The following is a 23,795-nucleotide window of genomic DNA, read 5'->3' on the forward strand; positions in this document are numbered from 1 at the left end:
GACTACTGTTCCCAAGGATGCGGAATCGAATTCCGGCCTCGGCGGCCGCTTTTAGATGGGGGCGAAAAGCAAGGCGCTCGTGTGCTGTGCGATGTCAGTGCACGTTAAAGAACCGCAGGCGGTCGAAATTTTCGGAGTCCTCCACTACGGCGTCTCTCATAGCCTGAGTCGCTTTGGGACGTTAAACCCCACAAACCAAACCAAACAAACCAAGAATATCCCTTATTACTAACCGAACTTACCACCAAAGGAAGATAATGCTGCCGGATTTTCCGGTGACGCGGTCTCGATCGGCTTCATAAAACCCAAATGCCAATCTCGACATTGCGTAAATGACAAGCAGGAGACCTCACTTTTTAATAAAGGATCTCCGTGAAACAATCAAGATATTGGAGCCACTGTATGCGCTAGCAGCCCAATCGCTGCTAATCGTATTCAAGGTACGCCTCCACATGAAACGGCTTGCAGAACCGTGACACTCTGTTTTGAGTACACGGTGATTATTGACAAACAACTTTACGCGCACATAAGCTCATTGCGTTCTTCTCGAGTATCTTTCCCTTCGGAGAACCTGATACGCGAGCAGTGTAGCAGCGGAAATAAGGATACCTGGATCACTGGCTTTAACTTTTTATAGAGCCCCTCATGACTTTTATTCTGTGCTGCGTTTTTAGTGCACCATCGCAGCCATCACAAGTGCGATGTGTAACGAAAAAAGTTTCATCATGCAGCGATCCGCTTACAGGGGAGCAGATTCTATTTTTTTCAATAGCAGTTGCGCGCTTGCACCTGCTGCTTACACCCATCTCCAACACCAACTGCGCACGAACCGTCTCATCTCTGCTTATAAGGCTGTCGGGCCCAACTGGCGCGTTTCGAAAGTGAATCGCAGTTTGGAAAGAAACTCGCTACAGAATTTTGGTATAGCACTGCAGTATATCGCTACAATTATCGATCAGCACTGAAAGGATATCGCTACAGTTATCGATCAACACTACATGCTCGGATTTGTTCCCCCTGGGCCCCTTCCGCCACACGATGTGAAAGAGTGGCGGCCATTTGGTAGCGGTATGCGATAACGCTACGTTGAAACTGCCTACCGTAAAAGGCTTTAGCGTAGCTCTACAGTGTAACGCTGTTGTCGTGCGCTTTAGCTGTGCACTTGTACCACTTTTATACGCTGTTCGCTGTTCCCAGGCGGCCAGGTAATAGTGCACGCTCAATTGCTCCTCTAGTTACCCGCACCCATGGGGCCATTGTAAATAGAGCATCAATATAAGAGGAGATGCTCAAATTCTAGGCTTTTAAATTAACATATAAGTCAACGACACGGATGCGGCATCTATCACAAACATCCACCCGCAGTATGTACGACATGCAATAAACAAATAATAGCTGATGACATGTTTCCGCAAGAGTACACACCTGCCACCCCCTGTGCTTAAAGGCATGCGTCGGTTTCGTGGATACAACTTGGCGATCTCAGCCAGCAAGATGTGTGCACAATGATCTTCATTTTGGCCATCCTGCCACAAAGTAATAATATTTGCTAGCGCACGAGCACCGGCCACTAACAGACTATAGCCAACTACGTGGCATTGACTGGCCCAAAAGCTCTAGTCGATAGCGAACCGCTAATAACGCAAGTTGTCGTTGGCCGAAGACGGACCTTTCTAACGCTACGTACTGCATTTCTCATGCAGGATATCATGCTTGGTTAGACTCGAGGCGTCAGACCTACCGTAACACAACCTCTTGTGATTGCCTGGCCCAAAGGCGCTAGTAGAAAACAGAAGGTTTAACAGCAGACTGACAGATTGTTTATACGTGCTGTTATCCGCGCGAATCTGGCTATTGACTGATGTACAGGGTGATCCACTTCTAGCTATAAGACGACCACGGCTTTCAAAGCCTCATTGCGTCCGACCCGGCCATTCCACAAAGCTAGGCGGCAGGCCATGCGAAGCATCACCTCCGCGTCCCACTGTGCATATGTCGCTTTGCTTCAATAAGCGCCTGCATCCGACGCAATGCTGCTTTGAAAGCAGTGACCGTGTTAAAGCTAAAAGTGGATCGTACATACACCGAATTCAGCTTTCAAAGCTCTTGAGATACGTAGCGTAAATAGCTGCGCAACGCGCCGGCATCAAGCAGGCTCGAAGCTGCGCCGGGACGCGCAGCGCTGTCGGCAGCGCTCGCAGCAAAACGGATTTGTGACGTCAGGCGCTGGATCCATCCGCCACTTCTCAGGCGCAGCGATCGTAGGAGGCGGCGCGTAGTCGCATCCGAGCAGTGATCGAGTGCTTGACACAGCGCGGCGTGTGCTCCCACGACAACGGCGTAAGCTGCAGCGGCTGGAGATATGAGCGGATACCTGGGCGACTTGAGCGCGCGCCAGCAGGCTGCCCTGAATCAGGTAGGCTTTCTAAAGGGGGAAGCTCATGAGGATTAAAGAAGCATGGTTGCTAATTCAGGTGAGCCCCACAAATTACTGTACCGAAGTTTCTATTCTATATTTTTGCAGGTCCCCTACCGACCAGCGGACTCTATAGCCATAAAAGTATTACTACAGCAGTCCATGTCAAACACGTAAAGCTACCTGTGATGTGTTTTAAACTATATGAATGTAAATTTAGGTCTTAAAGCTGGCGATCAGTTGGCACAAAAGGTTCATAGTGTGGATTCGGCATTATTCGTCTATATCTCTATGTAAGAGGTAATTGTGCAGAGGGAAAATGCTTTAAAAAAGAAAAATGAACTGATTGTTATTCATGCGCGTATTACTAAGTGAAATAACTGTTCATTGAATAACTTTTATGCTCTCCGTTATCCTCATTCCGGCGCATAACCTAGCCAAGCCATGCTTAGAAAAATGAACCATCGGTGCAGCCGCACTCCGCTGCTGAGCACTTCGTGTGATTGGTTTGGTTTGGTTTGGTTTGTAGAGTTTAACGTTCCAAAGTGACACTGGCTATGAGCGACGGAGTAATGAAGGGCTCCGAACATTTCGACCACTTGGGGTTCTTTAACTTGCACTGGCATCGCACAGCACACGGGCTGCTTTTCTCCTGCTTCTTTTCGCCGTGATTTCCGCCTCCATGAAAACGGCTGCCGCGGCCCCACATCCTTGTAGACAGCAGTCGAGGACCCTAACCACTACGTCACCACAGTGGGGCACTTCGAGGGATTTATTAACGGTTGTGTTGACTCGATTTCATTGGGGATGGGGTGCAAGAAACTGGCAAACCGACAATGCATTGCGCTCCAAGGAATTCAAGGCGGGGGAACGCTGCCGTCCTTAATTACGTCGCACATGATAGTCCAGATATGTGAAATGGCGTTCAAAATGCACTAGACTTTCTAACTGATGCAATAGCGTTGAAGGTCCCTTTTTCCAGATAACTGAGCGTCGATATTTCAGGTGTCGGCCTTTGCATGTGGGCGAGAAAATGACAAGCATACCTCTTGCAGGGTTATAGGAAAGTAGTATGGCCGGTAACTGATTGGTCGGAGGGCTGTGTAACATCACGGGACAAATTGTTGGACGGTAATGATTCGGGCTAGTCGGTATAGATAGTTTATTGATACACTCTAATCCAGCGTACACAAAACAAAAACGCAGGAGGAAGACAGTACTCGCAGTGACACTGTCAACTGAAACACACTGCTTCTTTTTTCTTCGCCTTCATCAGCCAACAATTACAGGTTTCCTTTTTTTTCCCTCTTAAGTCAATCAAATATCGCTAAAAATGCAAATATTAAGAGCTATGAGGATTAGGGTAAATCAATTCCATCTCCTAGAGCGCAATTAAAGCTTAGCCAACACAGTTCTGTCCTCTGATATGAATGACAAAAGCTTCATAGATTTCTCTTGGCGTTCTTTCCTTATATCTGCAAAACGTGCGTATGCTCCAGCAACGGATCACACCCCTTGCATTGTTTATACAATGAATTGGAAGATTGCTTCCCGTCGTCCATGTCCTAATAATGTACGCAGCCGTACATTAAGGCGCCGGCCTGTCTGACATATTGTGCGCTGCATTACAGTATAGCAGTGAACTATCACAGGACAACACGACAGGCCCAAGTCAGTAGAAGCTGCGAACCGGGTTTAAAGTCTTTGAGGTGAGAGGGTGAGATGTAAATCGAAAATGTTATTCGGTAGGATCGATCCCTAGTCCGAAGAGCTACCCTTAGTCCATGCAAGCAGTTCGTTGCACGATTTGGTTTAAGAGGGGCTTTTTACCTGTGGCAGATTGCCCTAGGCATAAGGGCCAGGTAGCTTACGACTGTGTGTCAGTGAGTATGTGGGCGGTAATCAGCCACCGGTAATCTAGCCACGAATTAAGGGATTAATGATTAGGCGAGTCGCAAAGTTTATGTATATCAAAGAGAATACATGTGGAGCAGCAAAAGAAGGCCTTAGCTCCCTTACCTCATACCTCCCAAGCGAAACATAGGCGTCCCTCAGGTATTTCCTCTCGTAGATCCATTAAAATGTTGGTGTAAGTGAGCGATCAGACAGAAACAAACTTAAAGCAAGGTGTACTGAAAATAGCAATGAGGAAAAAAACTCGTGGATAATTTACCTGCATTCGTTTTAAGCACTGAATCGAAATGATCTTTTTACGAGTGGGTTCTGATGCATAAAATTTGCATTCGCGGGCTTTCCCGCGCTGCGTGACAGGAAAAAAAGATGTTTTTTTTTTTTTTTCCTATCCCACTACACAGCCCCCGAAGCCTGACGTTGGTTTGGCGTAACGTTGGAAATTCACACGATAACGAGTTGTAGTTCGTTGCCATTGAAGGTCAGCGGAGCAGAGCTGTTCTAGCATACTCAACTACTGCATTTCGAAGGGGAAATACAATGTTTTCAATAGGCTACAGGCTTGATCGTCCATATGCACTCGGCCTTGGTGTTGCATGTTTGCCTCCTGCTTTGCAGTAAAGACACGTCTCATACTCAAGTTAGGTTACTGCCCGATCAATAATATTATGCGTGGGGTAATACTGATGCAAAAATATGAAGACAGACACTATTTAAGGTTTGCTGAAGAAATCAATTAGTATTTTTATATGAAAAATGGAGACCTCTTACGACTCCTTAAATGAACAGTGAAGGGAAATAGTAAGTCAGGGTAGCCTAAACAGCTAGATTTGCCGAAAGCATCGTTTTATACCGCGCAGAAAAGTAAGAAAAAGCTTTTAGCAGGGAGCAGAGGGGGGGGGGGGGGTGAAAAGAGGTATGCAAGAGTTCTCTGAGCACGCGGTATTGTAGATTTATGTTTTCTTTTATGTGTACCACCAACATCAGTTAAAGTCTAGCTTGCTGTCCGTCGATTACCGTCTACCGCTTTCGCTTTTTTTTTTTTCATGCTAATTGCAATTTTCCAGTCAGGCATTCAAACCCACCAACTAGCCCAACTTTCTTCTCTGATGACGGAGATAAACGATCGACGTATCTTTCAGCAGGTGACCGGGGTGCGCAGCAAGTTCAGAACTGCAAGCTCTCAACGATTTTCATACTCTGTTAAAAGGCGACGATCACTTCATGCGGGCTGCTAGCTGGACGAAAATGCAAAGCCCTCATTTCTAAATTTTGTTTTGGTGTGTGTGTGTGTGTGTGTGTGTGTGTGTGTGTGTGTGTGTGTGTGTGTGTGTGTGTGTGTGTGTGTGTGTGTGTGTGTGTGTGTGTGTGTGTGTGTGTGTGTGTGTGTGTGTGTGTGTGTGTGTGTGTGTGTGTGCGTGTGCGTGCGTGTGCGTGCGTGCGTGCGTGCGCAGGGGGGTGGGGGGTGGGGGGGGTAGTTAGTAGGCGCTCATGAAGATATGCGCATGCTTTCGGGCAGCATACATTCACATATGCTGCAAATTATAGAATCGCCTCTCGCTTGACTTATTAAAGGAAACATTTCTCAGGGCAGGTCATCAACATGCAGTATGCGTTAGACGCTCGAACGCAAGGCAGGATTTCCCGTGAGAAAAATGTTCGGTAAACTGACGCGCATTTTTTTTTTTTTTTTAACCTAAGAGTATTCCTTGCGGATGGCTATTGGCGATTTTCGTGAAATACCGGTGGCGCAGCAGTCAAAACTGCGACCGTAGGAAGGACTCCGTCTGTGATCATTAGCCTGGACGCAAGAACAAGTTTCCTTTATCGCGCAGTTTCATTGAAGGTATAGTGCCTAGAATATATTGGCCAGTATATTCTAGGCACAGTAAATGAAGGCGAGCGTCTAGTTTTCGCTAAACGCATTGTATCAGTCGGCGTAGAACAAAGAACCGATAACAAACTGGACGTCGTCCGCGCGCATCTGCCAACGTTCGCCGTGCTTGCTAACGTTCGCCGTGCATACGGTCGTCGCTCACCTCTGGGTGGTATTGGACGTACCAAGATCGCCAGCACTGAACTTCTTTGCATGTCGGGAAAGTCAGCAAAGTACGAGTGTGTCTCCCATTTATTGCTGCATTGTTATATTAGATGCATACAAGGCGTTGTGAAATAATGACATGACGCTGAAAGGAAGAAAGGTTGGCGATGGTTTCACATCTGACCTTCGTCTGAGTGTATTTCGATTCAGGAGGTCAAAACCTAGGACCATTTACCTGTGGTCGTCACTGACGAGCAAGGGCAATGTGATTCTCCCTCGCTTTTATTTCTATGCAGTATCACTTCGGCGCCTGTACAAATCCGGATATCAATAACATGTTGCAAAATTTCGCTGCGCTTGCTGTGCGGAGGGCCCCTCGAGGTCTTTGAGACAAGCTTGCTAACGTACAACAGTACGCTTGGCTCGTGAGCTAGGCGGCGCGACGGCGCGAGCATAGTGGACGCGCACTTGTTTCTATTGGCGATGATCGAATTTCCAGGCGTGAAACTGATGAAGGGAAATTTACCAATGTGTCAGCTAACTCTTCAACAGCGAGTTAACCTTTTCAAAGGCGCCTTATTTCGCCTATCCAAAATCTTCACTACAATGTTTTATTGTGCAACACAAATGTTTAGAATAAACAAGAATCACTGCAAAACTATAAGACACGGAGAGGAAAATATTACGCCGCCACTTTATTTGCAGCTGGGGATACGGCTAGGCACAATTTCTCGAGCGTTACGGTTGTATCCAAGGCGCAATCAATCGACCGGCTAAAATTATTGAAAACAAACCTATAATTGCACCAAATCCTTACCTGGGGTAATGAGGCCGTGTCCTTGAATATACTGCCGACATATGACCATCGACGCTGTATGCTGTGATTGGCTTGCCAATCCGCAGTTTCTCCGCCTAAAGCTACTTTCTCTTTGACCTGTTGGTTGCGGGAAAGCTACGGAATGATTTCTCCCTGATTTCACTGTAGCGTCAAGCAAGTCTCTCTAGCCACTATAACATTACATATCGTTGACGTACAAAAACGGCGCGCAGCACAGCTGATCAGCGTTCGATTTGCCGCAACGCTTCCGGGAGAAAATCCGGAACTGTTTGCGACACAGCAGCACGCAGTGCAAATCACCCTCACGAGTTAAGTTCCGTCCACAGAATCCCCCGGCCCTGCCAGAATGCGGCCTCGGTGGCGTACAAACCGCCAAAATGTTCAGAAGGAGATTATAACCAGAACATCTGAATGAACCACCAGAGTGCCCTTAAAGGCCGGAGCCGTCAAAAGGCTCCGTGCACTGCTGATCTTGCTTAGACTATTATAGCTCGCGGCGCCAAGCATAGCGTGGCGTCAGTTAGTGATAGTTGAGCGGAGCCTAATTCTGATTCTTTTCTGCTTACAAACCACAGAAAGCAATTCACTAATGCATGAATTATAACGCCGACTGCGGAATCAATCACAAGGGTTGCCAGCGGCCATTCTTACCAGAGTTTGGTTTGTTAAACACACACACACACACACACACACACACACACACACACACACACACACACACACACACACACACACACACACACACACACACACACACACACACACACACACACACACACACACACACACACACACACACACGCACACGCACACGCACACACACACACACACACACACACACACACACACACACACACACACACACACACACACACACGGTTATCGTGCGTGCGCGCGCGCGCGCGCACACGCACGATAACCGACAACACAGTGTACGCCGTTTGATGAGAATTGAGCGTTGCATTTCCCACTATTACGTGATGTTGAATGCAATGCATTGAGCTCAATCGCTGCTCGAGAGCTTCTGAAGGCCCCTCGATGTTTCCGAGTACATTTCACGACAGCTGAGAACGCACCGAAGGCCATGCACCCACGTCGTCGTTGCCAAATCTATACGAACGTTAGCGCGATGAGCAGCTTTTTCCGCAATCTGATCATATTCCGTCCGCTCACGCGTGTTCAAAGAGACGCAAAGGCATGCGATGTCCCAGAAGAAGCAGAAAGCACTGGTCTTGCGTTGAAATATGGTGCATCCCGGGGATATCATTCCATAAACCTAGGTATAACGAGCTGGCAGAGGCCGCGGCTTGCCGGAGAGATGGTGACTCTGGCCCTCCATCGTTGACGTGACCGGTTAACCAGTTTTGGTTTCAATCTGCGCTGCTGTTCTTTTGTGATTGGTCGAATCGCAGCAATGTGACGTCAGTAAAGTTAAATGTTTCGTGAGCATTTCGAATGTGAAACAGTTTCGGAACATTCATTAATGGGTTTCTCATCAACGCAAGCACCTTTCCACGCAGAAAAAAAAGAAATAAGTAGAAACACCGGTAGTAATTGATCCTGGGGAGTTTTCTATACGCGCTGCTTATTCTGATATTTCCCTTAAGGCTCGCTTTAATGTCCACGGCATAACATTACAAAAGCGGTTTGTCAATGGTCTATTCGAGGCAAACGTGCCCGGGGGTGGTATTTTCTAAGTGATAGAATTAGTTCTCTATTCCTGATTCATTTGGTCTTCTCGCATCGGGTACTGTTATTTGGTGATACGGCCGCAGCTTTCGAGCGTCCAAGTAGAACGACCGGGCCATTGGCGAATTTGCGATTGAACTTAGCCATTGGCTGCACGACGCATCCAGTTGTTAGCAGGTACGTGCGTCGAGTGGCAGTGGATATCGTCGAAGACGTGACTCATTACGATGGATTTCTGAGAACGGCCACTCTCTGCGCATTCGTCTTTTGCTGCCGTCACCCTGAGGTCCGGCCAAATGAAATGGTTATTACTTTATAGAATACGGCCCCAGGATAGGCCGCAACGGGGCCAAGAGCATCTGTGCCTCACCAGAATCAGTTATGCTCAGTTTCATAAGTTACTTAGAGCACTACGAAAGGATAGGGGCGATATCGGCCAGTGAAGACGGTGCGTACGACATGATAATGTTTCTACGCACCTATTGACCACTGCGCAAGAATAAGGTGGGAGCACAATCATTTACTGCGTGATATCGCTATTCGTACCGGTCGCCTTTAAAATTCATTGTGCTTCATACCACTTACGAAACGGTGTACAGCGAGATGAGGAGAGCATGTCAATTTTGTCGGCCAAGGGGCGTTTGTCTGGAAGCGCCTGCGCTTCCTCACGCAGTCCATACGATGAGTCGACATGCTTGAGCTTTCTTGCCAAATGGCCGCAATTTCCATAAGCCGTCGGCAACGTGCAGTTGACATTTACTAGTAGCTGTCTGAAGTGGGTTGCCGGAGCGTCTGTACACGCATCAAGGAGAATGATCAGAATACCGTTCCCAGAGTATTCGCAGAGTATTCCCTTCAAGCGGGGACGGAAGCAACGATGTAAAAACTTATCGCCTCCAGCAGTCATTTTTTCGAGCTCTCGCTGGTTCTGGGTCTTGGCACTTCGGTTACCGATAGTACGTGACCCAAAATTTAGCGGCCTCAGCCTGTTTGGAGCCTGCCAGCTCATGCCTTCTAGCTGCAGAAGAAATCTAATCATCAATTCCAACAGGTGATTCTAAGCGCTCTCTGAATACACGAAGGAGCAAGTGTATATAAGGGGTCTATAGGGACCATAAAGCCGAGCTCCGTTCCCAACTGGGTACAGCGGTGACGGATGGTTGGCATCGTCTGCTAAGAGCAAATGATGGAGGGAGCTTGCAAGGTCATGTGACCGTAACACTGCTTCCTGTCAGAACGGAAGCCGAGACCTGTCAGCAAGTAGCTCGGGAGTGGAAATTCGAATGTACCAATTAAATATGTAAACTAAAATCGCCCATTTAAACATCTCGCCTGTTTCGTGGAGAAAGAAAACTTGCTCTGGATCGCACATGGAGTTCTCTATAAGAGTGTGTCCTGTGTCGAACGGAATGCACATTTGTCGATAGGCCTCTTTAACGATAACAAAACAAAAGCTCGAAGCGTACACACATACAAAAAAAGATAAAAGCCCATATTACGCGGAACCTGCTCTTGAACGTTCAGATTAAATGTCTTGCTGCCTATGGCACTGCACTCACTCGAACCTCTTGTAATAAGTATTCTGTACACAAAGAACAAAAAAAAAAAAACAAAAACAAAAACAACGAGCTTCGAAAAGCACAGTTAAACTCAGCTAAAACGTATTTTTGCAGAGGTTGAAATTTCCTAGTCAAACTGATAATGTTCGCGGTGGTGACGACAATACCGGCAGCAAACGTAAAGCCTTGCTTTGCACTTAAATTAACTCTTCATTGGGCTGACTTGTTTCCACAAAAGAACCACGGAAATCGATGGTGGCGATAGCAGTATGCGTGGTCGGCGATCGTCTTGCTACGAATGCTCCTTGCACTCGTCAGCGCCCAAATTAAAGTCGCCGAAGAAAAGTCTAGATAAAGCCGCCGAAATATGACTAGAACAACCTGGAATAATGTCGAAGCTGCCGTGAGTAGCTGCAGTAATTCGAGATATATCTCGGTGCATCTTGCGCGACGAAGAAAAGTATAAAGCCACATTTTGGCAACCCTGAGCGTAAACAAGCAAAAGGCATAAGATAGCTTTGTGCGGTACAGACAGAGCGATATATAGGACCGCATGCCAACGGCTGTCAGCAGCAAGTAGGATTAGAAAAGTTCAGTGCAATATTTTTGCGTCCTCGATGTAGTTAACAAGGGCCGGAGCAGTTGATCTCGACCAACATCGAAATGCTGCCTTTGAACAATTCAGAAATAAACACACTGATGGAGTGCCGAAAATAAAGTTTTTATTGCCTAACCTCATTGCAAAACTGACACGTACTGGACGCTTGTTTAGAATACAGCCGACTGGCGTGAGCGATGACCTCCTTTTCTGTGTTCCTGCGTCTTAAGGCGGACAAAACTTTCCAGGAGGTAAAGATTAAGCAAGACCTTCCTTGGTCAGCACTTGCTTATACTTGAAAATTTAGCACGTTAGCTCCTCTGTAACGCTCAGAACCACAGAAAATGCGGCCGTCACGAACGCCAGTTAAAGATTTGGAGGCTGTATGTGTATAAATTACGCCAACGAAGATGCCGCGGCGATGCATTGCGGTTGTTTTCTCTGGAAAGAGTAGCAATGCACGCTTATTTTTAAAATAATTTTTAGTCATATACGCACCATGATTTACAACATCTTTACTACTCTTAACTTCACCTTTACATGCATTTTCCGCCTTTTTTTTCGCGAACGGATACTAGCTTCCCACTTATTTAACCTTACGCTTTCCTTCCACATTTTCCCTCATTTCTCTTTCTCCTCCCCGTGACATGCTGGCTGAGACTTTTTTGGATCGTAACAAATGGCAAAAAGGATTTTGCTGGTTTTATTATTCCATGCAGACCGGGAGAAAAATAAAGATCTAAACCGTATTCTATGCTATTTTCTGCCGGTAAAGCGCCCACGTGAAGCTCGTATGTTTTAGAGAACACAAGTTTGTCATGTTGCTGCAAAACAAGAAATAGGTAACTGTAAATGACATACTTTTTGCATTTTAACTCGGTTCCTGTCATACAAGTGGCTCTAATGTTCAGTTCAATTTATTAGCCTAAAACGTCCCCCATATGGGCATTGAATAAGGAGTGGGCTTTTACACAAAGGGTAACTATCGCGATAGATAATTATTGGGGAAAATGAATGGTCAGATACAAGTTGCAAAAACGAAGATGGGCAGGTAGTAGCAGTGATTTCGTGGGGGAGGCCGTTCCAGTTTGTGGTGGCTCAGTACAAAAATGAAGCATTGAATATGGTTCATGCGAAATAAATCCTCGCGATTAGAAGAAAAATTAGGTATCCTTGCAGAATTATTAGTTGTAGAGTTATCTGTACAAAAAGCCTGAACTCGATCCATTTTTAAAGTATGAATACACATACACATAGACCAATTAATTGAGACAGGCTCTTCGGACCATTAAAAGGTACAGATGATGGTCTCGAAAGTACAAGTGTCCTAAGGTGAGAGCCTATACATACGAATGTATTCAGGGCACATATTTCAATTTCGAACACCAGCGACCTTGGAGCAACATGCAGCGCCATAAAAATAATTATGAACATCGCACTGAACGCATTATTTGCACCGTTAGACTAGAACTGGTTCTAATGGCTACGAACATGCACAGTGCCTAAATTTGTACTCGTCAACAAGGCCAATGTTCTGCAAATACCGACCCTATGAGAGGATATGCCCGTTTAGTTGTTTCTGTGCACATTCATTTCGTTAGTCGATTCCGCATTTAACAGTGTAGTAGCAACATATGGCCTATTCACCGTAGCGGACGAGGACGAGAGAGAAGTAGGATCTAAAGAAAGATAAACAATTCGTTGCCATCCCAGCCTGATTATGTTATTTCCTCTTCTTAAAGCGAGTTGGCTTGAGATGTACTTCTCAAGGTTAATTCCATTGGCTGAGCATTCGCTGATTGTTTCTCATCGCAGTTCCGTGACGCAGTGGCAGACGTGAAGAAGCCAGCCCACTCGGATGCCTTCTTGCTGCGTTGGCTGCGAGGTAAGTGGTGTCAAGTTGATGCCTTGGGTATCTTGCGCGCTAACTTTTGCGTAATTATTCCATGTATCATATTCGCTGCAGTAGGCATGACTGGCTTAGCGGGCCACTCAATTGGTCTGTAGGCACATTTGTTTTTTGCCCAACCCATTTTCGTATTTGATTATACGTGGACATAAACATTTGCATTTGTACTTGTGTTACATGGCTTTTGCTTTCATTCCTCAGTTTCTACTGATTTTTTCTGGACACGAATGAATGTAGTAGCTCTTCGTACAATCCTAACAGACGCGTCTTTTCATATAAGATTGTCAACAACTGACAATTGTGTTTTGGAAAGGAGAACTTCGATGGCGGCGAAAAACTGCATTCGCAGAAACTTCAACGAAGAGTAATGGGAATTACTGCTTACAGCCCGTTCAAGATATCATACCATACCATACTACACCATGTCATATTATACCGTACGTGCAGTGCCGTGCCGGGCCGTGCCGTGCCATGCCATTTCATGCCATTCCATTTCATGCCATGCCATGTCATGCCATGCCATGTGATGCCATGCCATGTCATGCCATGCCATGACATGTCATACGATTCAATGCGATACCATACTTATACCCCCACCATCATCACCGCCATTATCCTGTCTACGCTCATTGCCGGGAAAAGGCCTCTTCCTACTCTCATTTAATGAAACATGTAATGTGGCAAGTGTGGCCCCTCTCTCGCCGCAAATATCTAATCTAAACCTCCCACCTATCTTCCGCCCACTGCAGCGCTTGCCTACCCTTGCAGTCCATTTTGTCACCTTTAACTACCCTCGGTTATCCTGCCTTCGCATTTACACCTCTTACATGCCCATTTATTCTGAATTTGGACTAGAACTCGAGTTCATTACCCGACCCACTCCACTTCCTTCTATATATATCTTAAAGTTACACTTTGCCTAGCTCGCAGCGTTGTCCTAATTTTAAGTTGAACCATTTTATGCACCCTCCACTACCCTTCCCTATACGTGAGAAGTGGTTAGGTACAGCTGTTAATACTTAAACAATTCTTAAAGACAGTGTTTGGTAGGAAAGACGAAAGCTGTCTCGCAATCGAAACGGCTCGATGACTGTAACCTTCTCGCGGTACGAATGTCGAATTGATATTTCGAAGTAACATTAAGATTGAGCGATATCTACTAAGCAGTTTGAATTTATAGACATTGGGCCAGGAATGAGTACACACGCATTTAGAGCATGCTTTCGTTTCCCACAGCTGTGGAAAACTGTGCGACACATGGTGCGGGAAAGCACTTCCGTTGAAAGAGCATTGGAAGCATTGCAAGAGCAAGTTGGGCTACAGATGGGGCAGGTATGAACAGAAAGAAAAAAAGAGGACAGCTAGCGCATTGTGTGAGTAGTGAAAAATAAGCTGGAAACATTTCAAGCAAGAAGTGTTGCAGACTGTTTACCGCAGTAGCGTTAATTTCCCCGTCTCAGCCAACCGTATTTGAAGGGCTAAATCAGTCCGCTGGGTTTGCCGGACGTCTGTGACGTCATATGGCAGTTATGCAGGCTGTGCTCATACACCTCGCACATGAAAGTACTGTTAAATCAGGCAATGTATCGGCCTTTTTTGTGCAGTAGCGTTAAATGCACCGTTCTTCAGGAAATCCAGGGTCGGTTTCGGCGTTGGCGTTTTCGGAGTCGGCGTTGTGAGTGAGAAATCGCGATGTTGCCTCGGGCAGACACGACCGAGCATTGATTGATCGGCGAGTTGTGGAACACCATGAAACCGTATATGGATGTTTTGACATGAGGTGTGAAGGTGAGGTGGGAATCGAGCCTGTGACTTCTGGATTCAGAATGTTTGGGTTGAATCGGAGCTCTATATGTGTGTCGGGCGGTTTTTAACATAATGTGGCATAGCCCACGATTGCACGCTTGTTTGTGTCGTTATGGAGGCAAATAATCTTAATTAATTGGGTAAGTAGTTGTTTTAATTAAGTAATCAAATAATTTTGATTCCCCTTATACCTGCTGCTCTAGAATTCCTTGGCCTTTGATTGTTGCCCCTCAAATTGAAGTTGTATTTTCACCGCCTTTTTACTGGAAAATATATATAGACACTCTGGGAAGAGTTTAACATCGCATATGAATCACTACCTCGTCTTAATAAAAAAATGGCTATTTTCACAAATCGCTTAGCTTTTATGAGAAGGCGTGGCAAAGGCGTTTTTTGCGACAAAGCCAGCTTCGAAGACATAGCAGGTGATGTTTTTTTCTTTACCGACCTGTCATCAACATGTGTTGTGTAAGATTCACTTACTGTAGTTTTCTACGACAAATTATGGCTGTTTTGGGGACATTTTTGGAGAAACTATTGAATTACTTACGTATAAGGGCAAATGTTATTTCTAGAAAACTGGCACCAATCGTTTTGCTACTTCAGGGAAAACAACAACAAAATAGTCATACTTTTCCAGCCTGTATTGATATGTCAAGATTAGAGGAGGTCCCGATTTAGCTTTCTGCTCCAGGAAATCCTGATGGACAGTAATGTAAATTGCGCAAAAAGACGAGACAAAGAGGAGAAGTGGACAACGACGTCGTTGTCCACTTCTCCTCTTTGTCTCGTCTTTTTGCGCAATTTACATTACTGTCCATCATGGTTCACCAACTCGCCCAATCAGCCGTTCTTCCAGGAAATCCTTCTGCATTACATATTTGTGTGTGACAATCCGACGGTTGAATAAATTATGAGTTTGATTCTGATATTGAAACAAGTGAAAGAGCTCAATAACAACTATACCTATTGTACATTTCGCATGTGCACCATTGTGATGCCAGCGAGAGACTTCGATGTTGCCAAGGCTGAGCGCATGTACCGTCACGTAAGTGCCAGCATGACCATCTTCCCCGAACGTCACCAATTACCGCTATCTGCCACTCGCCAGTAATAAACATTGGGCAACTCAAGGGGAGTATATCCATCTGGAATACGATGATCAGATAGCAGTATATTATAGCGTCCTAGATATCGCTCGAGCTCGCTTTTTTGTTATTCATGTAGGTCTGTCAGTACAAACATACAAAACAACTTAAATGTCTCAAGAAAAAAAATTACCAGGGTTCCACGCTGCTGAACCAAATATTGAGTGAATGCAGTAGCTGCGGGTGATCAAGCGTTCTTCTTCTCCATTTCTCCTTCCTCAGCCCACATATAAAACTCCGCTTTAACCAAGCCGTATGAACGTGCCTTAGTGGCCTATAGGGGTAACGTGAATGCCAGGGTCCTAGCAGGCTGATTCTGACATAACCGTCCCACGTGAAACGAGAGACCCAAGTTGGCAGCTCCTGCCAGCCCACGTGGGGTGTGACGTCATAGCGTCACGTGGGTAAGACGTGGCTGCCGGCCGCGCTACGCTCCAGGCTAGAAACCTAGAGTAGTATTGCTTTCGCAATAAAACTACTGTATTTACTAAATCTAGAAAACGTGCGCCAGCAATAGGTATCCCATCAGTCCCCTCCGCAACGCAAAAATGTTTAAGGTAGCTTAATTAGCATTGAACATATCAGCGGTCGTAAATGATGCTCCTCCTCTCCCCCCGCAACTCGGAGCCAGCCGGCATGTATGGAGGCACTCTATATCCTTTAAACGGCCACATCATGTCCGGAAAAAGAAATCTTGGAGGCAAGAAGCCAGTATCTCCCACTTACATTTATGCACAACTGCATGCATTTTCTGAATTTCATACCGTGTAAGCATAGTGCTCTTAGATAACAAGATGCGAAAATTCCTTTGCTTTAACGTGACAGTGTTGAAGGCCACAGTCTTCAGGAAACCTGGCGTCGGCGTTGTCGGTATCGTTGGCGTTGGGAGAAAATAATCACGGACTTGCCTCTGGCAGGTGGTAGTTGGCCAGTGACATGGACGTAGCTGACTGGTCGTTGGGTTCTGTGACGTCACAGGACCGCATATACAGACCGAGTTTGCAGGAGCTGACGCTCGCGCTTCGGCTCTGAGATGTTATAGGGTGATATTTGAGAGCAAGCTCTTCAGAACCCGTGGATCCCGACACGCTGCTTCTAGGCCCCACAGGCACGTATGCAGTTTGGTTGATGTGGGGCAGCATATTTATGTCGGTATATGTAAATTTGGACTGTTAGCGAACGCTTGTGCTCTGCAGCCCGATCATTCACACATCGGCCAGTTTGCCCGATGTATGCCTTGCCACAAGATTTGGTAAACAACCGCGGTGGCACATTTGACGTACGGCTTGACATGCTTACTCTGCATCAAGGACTCCGCCACGGCCACCGCTAAGTGTTCGGGATAGCCTGCCGATCGAAGATAATTAGCCGAAGAGCCTTCGATCGGCGGGCTATCCCGAACACTTAGCGGTGGCCGTGACGGAGTCCTTGATGCAGATTAAGCATATCAAGCCGTACGTCAAATGTGTCACCGGGGTTGTTTACCGAACCCTCTTATGTCGGCAGGCCATTCATTTAACGTGTTAGCTCACCACTGTTAGTTAATGAGCATGTGTTGGATAATACAGACACAAATTAAAGGATTAGTGATTATTAGCGAATAGCTAACTGCATGTATGTACGCGAACGAGGAGCCGGACAGAGGGGAGACATGCCTTTAGATGTGAAAAAAAAAAAATTGTTTCAAGTTTTGCCGCCGTTGGTACGCAGGACCTCGAGTGGCGAAAAGAGCATGGCGTCGACGACATACTGAACTACGAGATACCCGAGGTATGCATTGCGCCATGACACACAACAATGCGTAATATTTCGGCCAGACAGACACACAGTCTTCGTTTGGAAACAATTATGCCCTGTTCAGGTGATACTTATTCTTTTCAGATCTTAGGTGAAAAAAAAAAAAGCAATTGCATTAGTAACTGACAGAGAATGTTCTCAAGAGAGAGCAGGCAGCCGAGATTCAACGGCTGTTAATAAGCGCACTAAAGACTTTTATTAGACGAAGATATGTGCTTGGCTGGTACTGAAAGAACTATTTTAATTTCGTTTTTTACCGCTGTCTTAAGTGTGGCTTCGCTGGTTGTAACTTGCTGACCAGAAAGAGTCATGAATCTAACACAAGAAAGGTGACTTGGACCTACCCAAAAGCCTGTGGACTCAACTTAAACGTGTACGGCAAGACCATTTCATTTGGTGGCATTGTACTATTGTATTGGTAACGATGTCGATACCTCTGCATGTGAATTTATTTCGATAAAAAGTTGTGAAGTGGCAAATTGCGTTTGCTTAACTCGAGATGAGCGAAAGTGCCTTATGCTGTAAGCACTGTGCATTCATTTGTTAGACAACGCAATAATTTAAAGCAACCCCCTTGCTGACATGTTATTCAATCTGGACTGGTCGGTAACGAATTCTGACGTTGCATTCACGTCCGCAGATAGTCAAGGAGAATTTCCCCGGTATCATCCTGCACCCGTGTAAAGATGAGCGACCCATGTGGATAGTGCCATCCGGAATCGACATGAAAGGTGAACCTTCATGCATTGTATACAGTCGAACTCAGCATGGTCTGCGAAAAGCTATTACGTAATAGTAGCCCCCTTTGTGAGCCACTGGGGCCCCGGGGGAGGTGAAAAGTTGTGTTAGCTGCACAAAGAAAAGCTAGCGGTCCTCGAAGTATGCATCGCGAACATTAGGTTACTGTTGAACTGCTGTGGACTTGTGCAGGGACAAGGGCATCAAGGACACAGATTCTGTGCGAAGTTGGACTAACCACAACAAGGGAAGAGGACTTCTCTAAATGGCTCACCGACAACGATGAGAGCGGGAGCCTGCTCCGGTTCCTTATGCAAAATAATTTACATGAGTTTCTATAATATTCCTACAGCATGCTTGCGTAAAAAAAAAAAAAAAAAAAAACTGCAGTCCCTTAACCCTTTTCGCGTTGCAGATAATATTAGGCATGGCTCTGCATATTTTCCTTGCGCTCAAAGCCTGTCTTGCGTTATTTTCTGAAAATACGCAGTAATCGAAAAGGCTAGGGAGGGCGGGGATAGTTAAGAAATGAAGAATGTGCACTTGTGCAATTAACTCTCAGACTAAAATCTGTTTTCATGACTTTCATTCTAAGCTCCAATCCCGGAAGTTGAGTTAATTTATTCATTTAATCTGAGCAAGACATGTAATTAGGCGGAAATAGTTCTCTATTCTGGAGAGCTGCGTCCAAGGAGTTAAGAATCATAGAAAGTAAGCATTGAAAAAACAAAACATAAAGAAACACTAATAACAGTAAAACATTGAAAAAATGAATGTTGTGTTCCGGTCTGTCACAGCAGTCTAAGCAGTCTAACCAGCAGTTGGCAGTGATGCTTTTTGAATTTATCTGAGGATTTCCTCAAAGAAAGAAAAACTTTTCTGTGTTGACGCTTCCTTCTTTTTTCCTCTTTTTGCTGCTTAGCGTTCGTGGCGGTGCTGACTCCGCCCGTTGTTCAGCGCCACTGCGTCTACATGCTTGAAAAGGCTGAGTCACTCAAGAGGGCCGCGTGCAAAGGGGTGAGCAACAATTAGATTGCTTTAGCGTGACAAACAAACGCCCGGGACCAATAAAGGAAATCACAGCATGAGCATTAACCAGAAGGCAATTTCACTGACACTGAAGAAAAAAAGAAACAATAGGGGTTGACCAACTGGATTGGTGTGTTGGAAATGCGTACTATTCGTCTTTTATTCATCAATCTATTCCATTATAATTCTACGCGATTCTCGTTTTATTTTCTCTTCTTCATTATTTCCTTGCAGTTCGTATCCCCTTTCAATGTTGACCCTTAATTTCATTTATTTTCGTAATGACGTTTTTAAATTTCGTACACATTCTTAATAATTTTCATGTCTTTAACATTGAACAAAACTATCCGACGTTGGACAGACTTCTCCAGCATGACTTTGTTAATTCTGGGCAATAAAAAATGTACGATTACCTGCGCACACGTGCAGACGCGAACGCTGAGAAAAAAAAAGACAAGAAAAACACGATGCACCATGAAGCAAAAAATGCCATTCAATGGTGCCATCCATATAATTGTACCTATACATAGTTGTGACAACGCGTCGCGACTCCCAAAAATCTTTCGGCTAAGGAAGTTATCAAAAAGCCACAGTTTGCGAGCTAGGCAAGCTTATTCTAAGCAGAGGTGCCTGGAAATTAAACTACACAGCCTAGGTACTGTACATACCGAAGAATGCTTATCAGCCCGACATAAAAATGCGAAAATACCACCAGGAAGTTTTCAGAGGGCTATGTACGGTTAGAGTTACTATATAGGCTATGCCTATATAGTAGCTCTATGTACGGTAAACAAAAATTCAAGTGAGCGGAGTTAATGCGTTCCTATCCATAACGGCGCCTCTCATTAGCCGGTGTAACATTGCCAAAGAAAAGAAATAGTCAGAGAGCAACAGCTGGGACAGCCAGTACTAATGACAGCATGCGGAATGCTTGAACGAATTGTTTACCTTGATATTTTGGTCGCAGCTGCAAAGCGAAGCACTAGAACGTGAAATTAACAACGTAAAATGACCTTTTTTATGATTTCATAGTTGCATGAGGTCGGCTTCATTTTTTCCCCTCGTGGAATGTGACAGGGACTACGAAAGAGGATTGTTTTGCTACCTGCATGGGCCAGATCATCGTACTCCGGTACTCTCTGCTGATGATACTCTCACACTTAAGAATAGGCAAAGTCACTTTTGTTGGTCTTAGCAAGCGAATTATCATCCATTCAGCTCAATTTATTTGGGTATCTAAAAAAGTGACAGCTTGTGCATCTGTGAACAGCAAATGTACAGGAGCAGACCCCATGCTGGGAGATACTATACAGGTGATACCTTGCTTGATGAGATGACGAATAAGAATGAAGTGAGCACGAAAAAAAAAGCATCGTGCAGTGCGCACATCAAAATAAATGAAGGTATTAAATGTCATAACAACAGGACAAATAAACTCTGCCAGCTTTACTTGAGGCAGTCGAGCCAAAATTAGAAGACTGCCGTGTGCGGCAAGGGGTCTTTTATTTTCGCCACTGGCCTGTGGAGATGGATCAATGCGGTGTATTGTATCTCATCAAACTCCAGAACGAAATAGACAGAAAAAATTACTCTGGCTTGCCACTACTGGTAAAAATTTAGTTATGCGATGGCATGATCGTTCGCTCGTCCAGTGCAGCAGGCAATGTTTAAGATTGTGGTTACCAATAATCGACAAGGATTACGTACGGGACTTCCATTCCGCGGCAGTTTAGTACGATCGCAATGTTTCGGCAGCATGTTCATCGATAATAATTATAGCGATCTGCCTTCTGCGTGCAATTTACCTCAATGCCTTGCGCCACCATTAAGGCGCCTTTATTACGTGAGGAAATAGTTTTAAATCTGGAGCCCAAGTCTGGAGCCCAAGTTTAGCCCATTTACACAATATGAAAAAAAAAAGAACGCACCAGCACCACAAGCGACTATAACGCCACTAATGACCGCCTGACAACAAAGAATATAAAATTGATCTCTACTATACCACCACCAGATGTAATATCATTATCGACGTACCGTCTTAAGGAGGTAGGATATATGTAAGCCACCGAATTGCGGTCCTCATAGCAAAGCAAATATCTGCATTTTTTTCTGTGCCTAATCAGTGTGTGGAAATAGGCCAAGGAGGCTTGAAAAAAGAAAATCAAATATTTAGCTTGCTTTTTATTACCCTTTTCTGCAGAAAGACAAAGAACTGGAGACCCACTACCTCGTCATTGACTGCGACAAGTTTAGCCTGCGTCAAGTCTACAGCTGGCAAGGTATGCACCATTGCGCACTCTCTCATTACATTTGATTGAAACGGTGCAAGGAAACGATGACAGGAGAGAAGGCGAATAAAAAGAGCGTTTACCGCCAACTCAGTTTATTACGAAAGACACTACCTTTTATATGCCGGTGTACATTAAAGATAGAACTTTGCAACAACAACAACAAAAGAAAAGCCAGAAACATGATGTTTCAAAGGAAGTAAACATCCCATGTAATACAAGGCACCAACAGAAAGACTGTCAAAGCCAGAACAAGGCGGCGGCGGCGGCGGCGGCGGCGGCGGCGGGCAGGCGGGCAGGCGGGCAGGCGGGCGGGCGGGCAGGCGGGCAGGCAGGCGGGCAGGCAGGCGGGCAGGCAGGCAGGCAGGCAGGCAGGCGGGCAGGCAGGCGGGCAGGCAGGCGGGCAGGCAGGCGGGCAGGCAGGCGGGCAGGCAGGCGGGCAGGCAGGCGGGCAGGCAGGCGGGCAGGCAGGCGGGCAGGCAGGCGGGCAGGCAGGCGGGCAGGCAGGCGGGCAGGCAGGCGGGCAGGCAGGCGGGCAGGCAGGCGGGCAGGCAGGCGGGCAGGCGGGCGGGCGGGCGGGCAGGCAGGCGGGCAGGCAGGCAGGCAGGCAGGCAGGCAGGCAGGCAGGCAGGCAGGCAGGCAGGCAGGCAGGCAGGCAGGCAGGCAGGCAGGCAGGCAGGCAGGCAGGCAGGCAGGCAGGCAGGCAGGCAGGCAGGCAGGCAGGCAGGCAGGCAGGCAGGCAGGCAGGCAGGCAGGCAGGCAGGCAGGCAGGCAGGCAGGCAGGCAGGCAGGCAGGCAGGCAGGCAGGCAGGCAGGCAGGCAGGCAGGCAGGCAGGCAGGCAGGCAGGCAGGCAGGCAGGGAGCAGCAAAAAAAATTGAAAAAGTTACATTTTCAATATCTAACGTGACCGCACAAAAACCAAGTTCCTGATCGCCGAGTTTTACCGACGTTGTGCAAATGCATGGGTTCCAGCTTTATGTATATGATAAGTCTCAGTTATTTTCCTTTTACCTCACTCTCTGCCTTTGTCGATAAACTTTGCCCCTTCCGGCATGGGTTTGCAGTCCTTGCATTCTATGCAGTGGTCTGAGAGGCTCCTACTTTCATTATTTTTTATTAACCGTTAGTGCTAGTTCGCTGTCTCGTTGAAACAACGGCCAATCTGACCGATGTAGCCAAGTCCACATTTGTGCGGTATCTGGTATATGACTTCAGACTGGAACTCATTAAACCGAAGCTGATGCTCTAAGCACATTGCAGGGGTCGTCTGTATATCACAGAGTAAATTTTTCCCAGCTTGCGTGGCACTGAAAACACCACGTTCACTCCATGTCGTCCGCATGCTTTCTTGATTTTGTGCACTAATTTTTGCACATACGGGAATACCGCCAAATGCCTCTTGTCATTCAGCTTACGTGGAAGCTCACCGTTGGAAGTAAGCTTGATTCTTTGCAGCAAAGATATCCACACAGCTGTTACGAAAAGGCACGGGTAGCCAGCACTGTCCAGTCTGTGAAGCTGATTGTCAAAGCCAGCCTGCATACATATTTGCAGGATTTTGACAAAGCGGCTTGTAGGCAGGTCATGGCGATGCTTTATTTCACTACTTTGGAATGGGCACTGCTGAATGGCATGATACGTTTTTTGGACCTGGGTTTGTACACCCAGCACAAATGATCTTTACTAAAGAAGTCAAACTGAACATCCAGAAACTGGATTTTGCCTTACTGATGCAGTTCCTAAGAGCTGCATCAGTAAGCTCTTGAGAATTCTCTCTAAAAGTTCTCAAAACATCAGCAACCACTTCGTTAAAATAAAAGGTGTGGTACCATCAAAACAACAAAATAATCATCAACAAAGCAAAAAAAAAAACCCTTCTGACACGTGTCCCGTTTAACTGCACACAGATGCGCTTGCAAGATAAAACGATGTTGGTCAAAATAGGGAAGATAGACGAACCAATGCAGATTCAAGCTCTTTGCAAATAAAACCTCTGGGTAAAATCAATGACAGAAGAGTGAAGATAA

The 23,795-nt window shown here is 46.0% G+C and overlaps 1 protein-coding gene across 1 annotated transcript in view; it reads left to right on the plus strand.

The window, feature by feature from the left end:
* Positions 1-2,285: 2,285 nt before the first annotated feature.
* Positions 2,286-23,795, plus strand: part of LOC146207345 (SEC14-like protein 2) — a 38,748-nt gene continuing 17,238 nt past the window's right edge. Inside the window, exons 1-7 of the mRNA XM_084586474.1 lie at positions 2,286-2,416; positions 12,868-12,937; positions 15,772-15,815; positions 17,626-17,685; positions 18,353-18,443; positions 19,373-19,467; positions 21,680-21,758. Coding sequence (XP_084442600.1) covers positions 2,363-2,416; positions 12,868-12,937; positions 15,772-15,815; positions 17,626-17,685; positions 18,353-18,443; positions 19,373-19,467; positions 21,680-21,758 — 493 coding nt within the window. The 5' untranslated portion in view covers positions 2,286-2,362. The remainder of the gene's footprint in view (positions 2,417-12,867; positions 12,938-15,771; positions 15,816-17,625; positions 17,686-18,352; positions 18,444-19,372; positions 19,468-21,679; positions 21,759-23,795) is intronic.

This window comes from Amblyomma maculatum, chromosome 1, assembly GCF_055883805.1.
Source record: "Amblyomma maculatum isolate TAMU_Amacu chromosome 1, ASM5588380v1, whole genome shotgun sequence".
In the NCBI taxonomy this organism is placed as follows: domain Eukaryota; kingdom Metazoa; phylum Arthropoda; class Arachnida; order Ixodida; family Ixodidae; genus Amblyomma; species Amblyomma maculatum.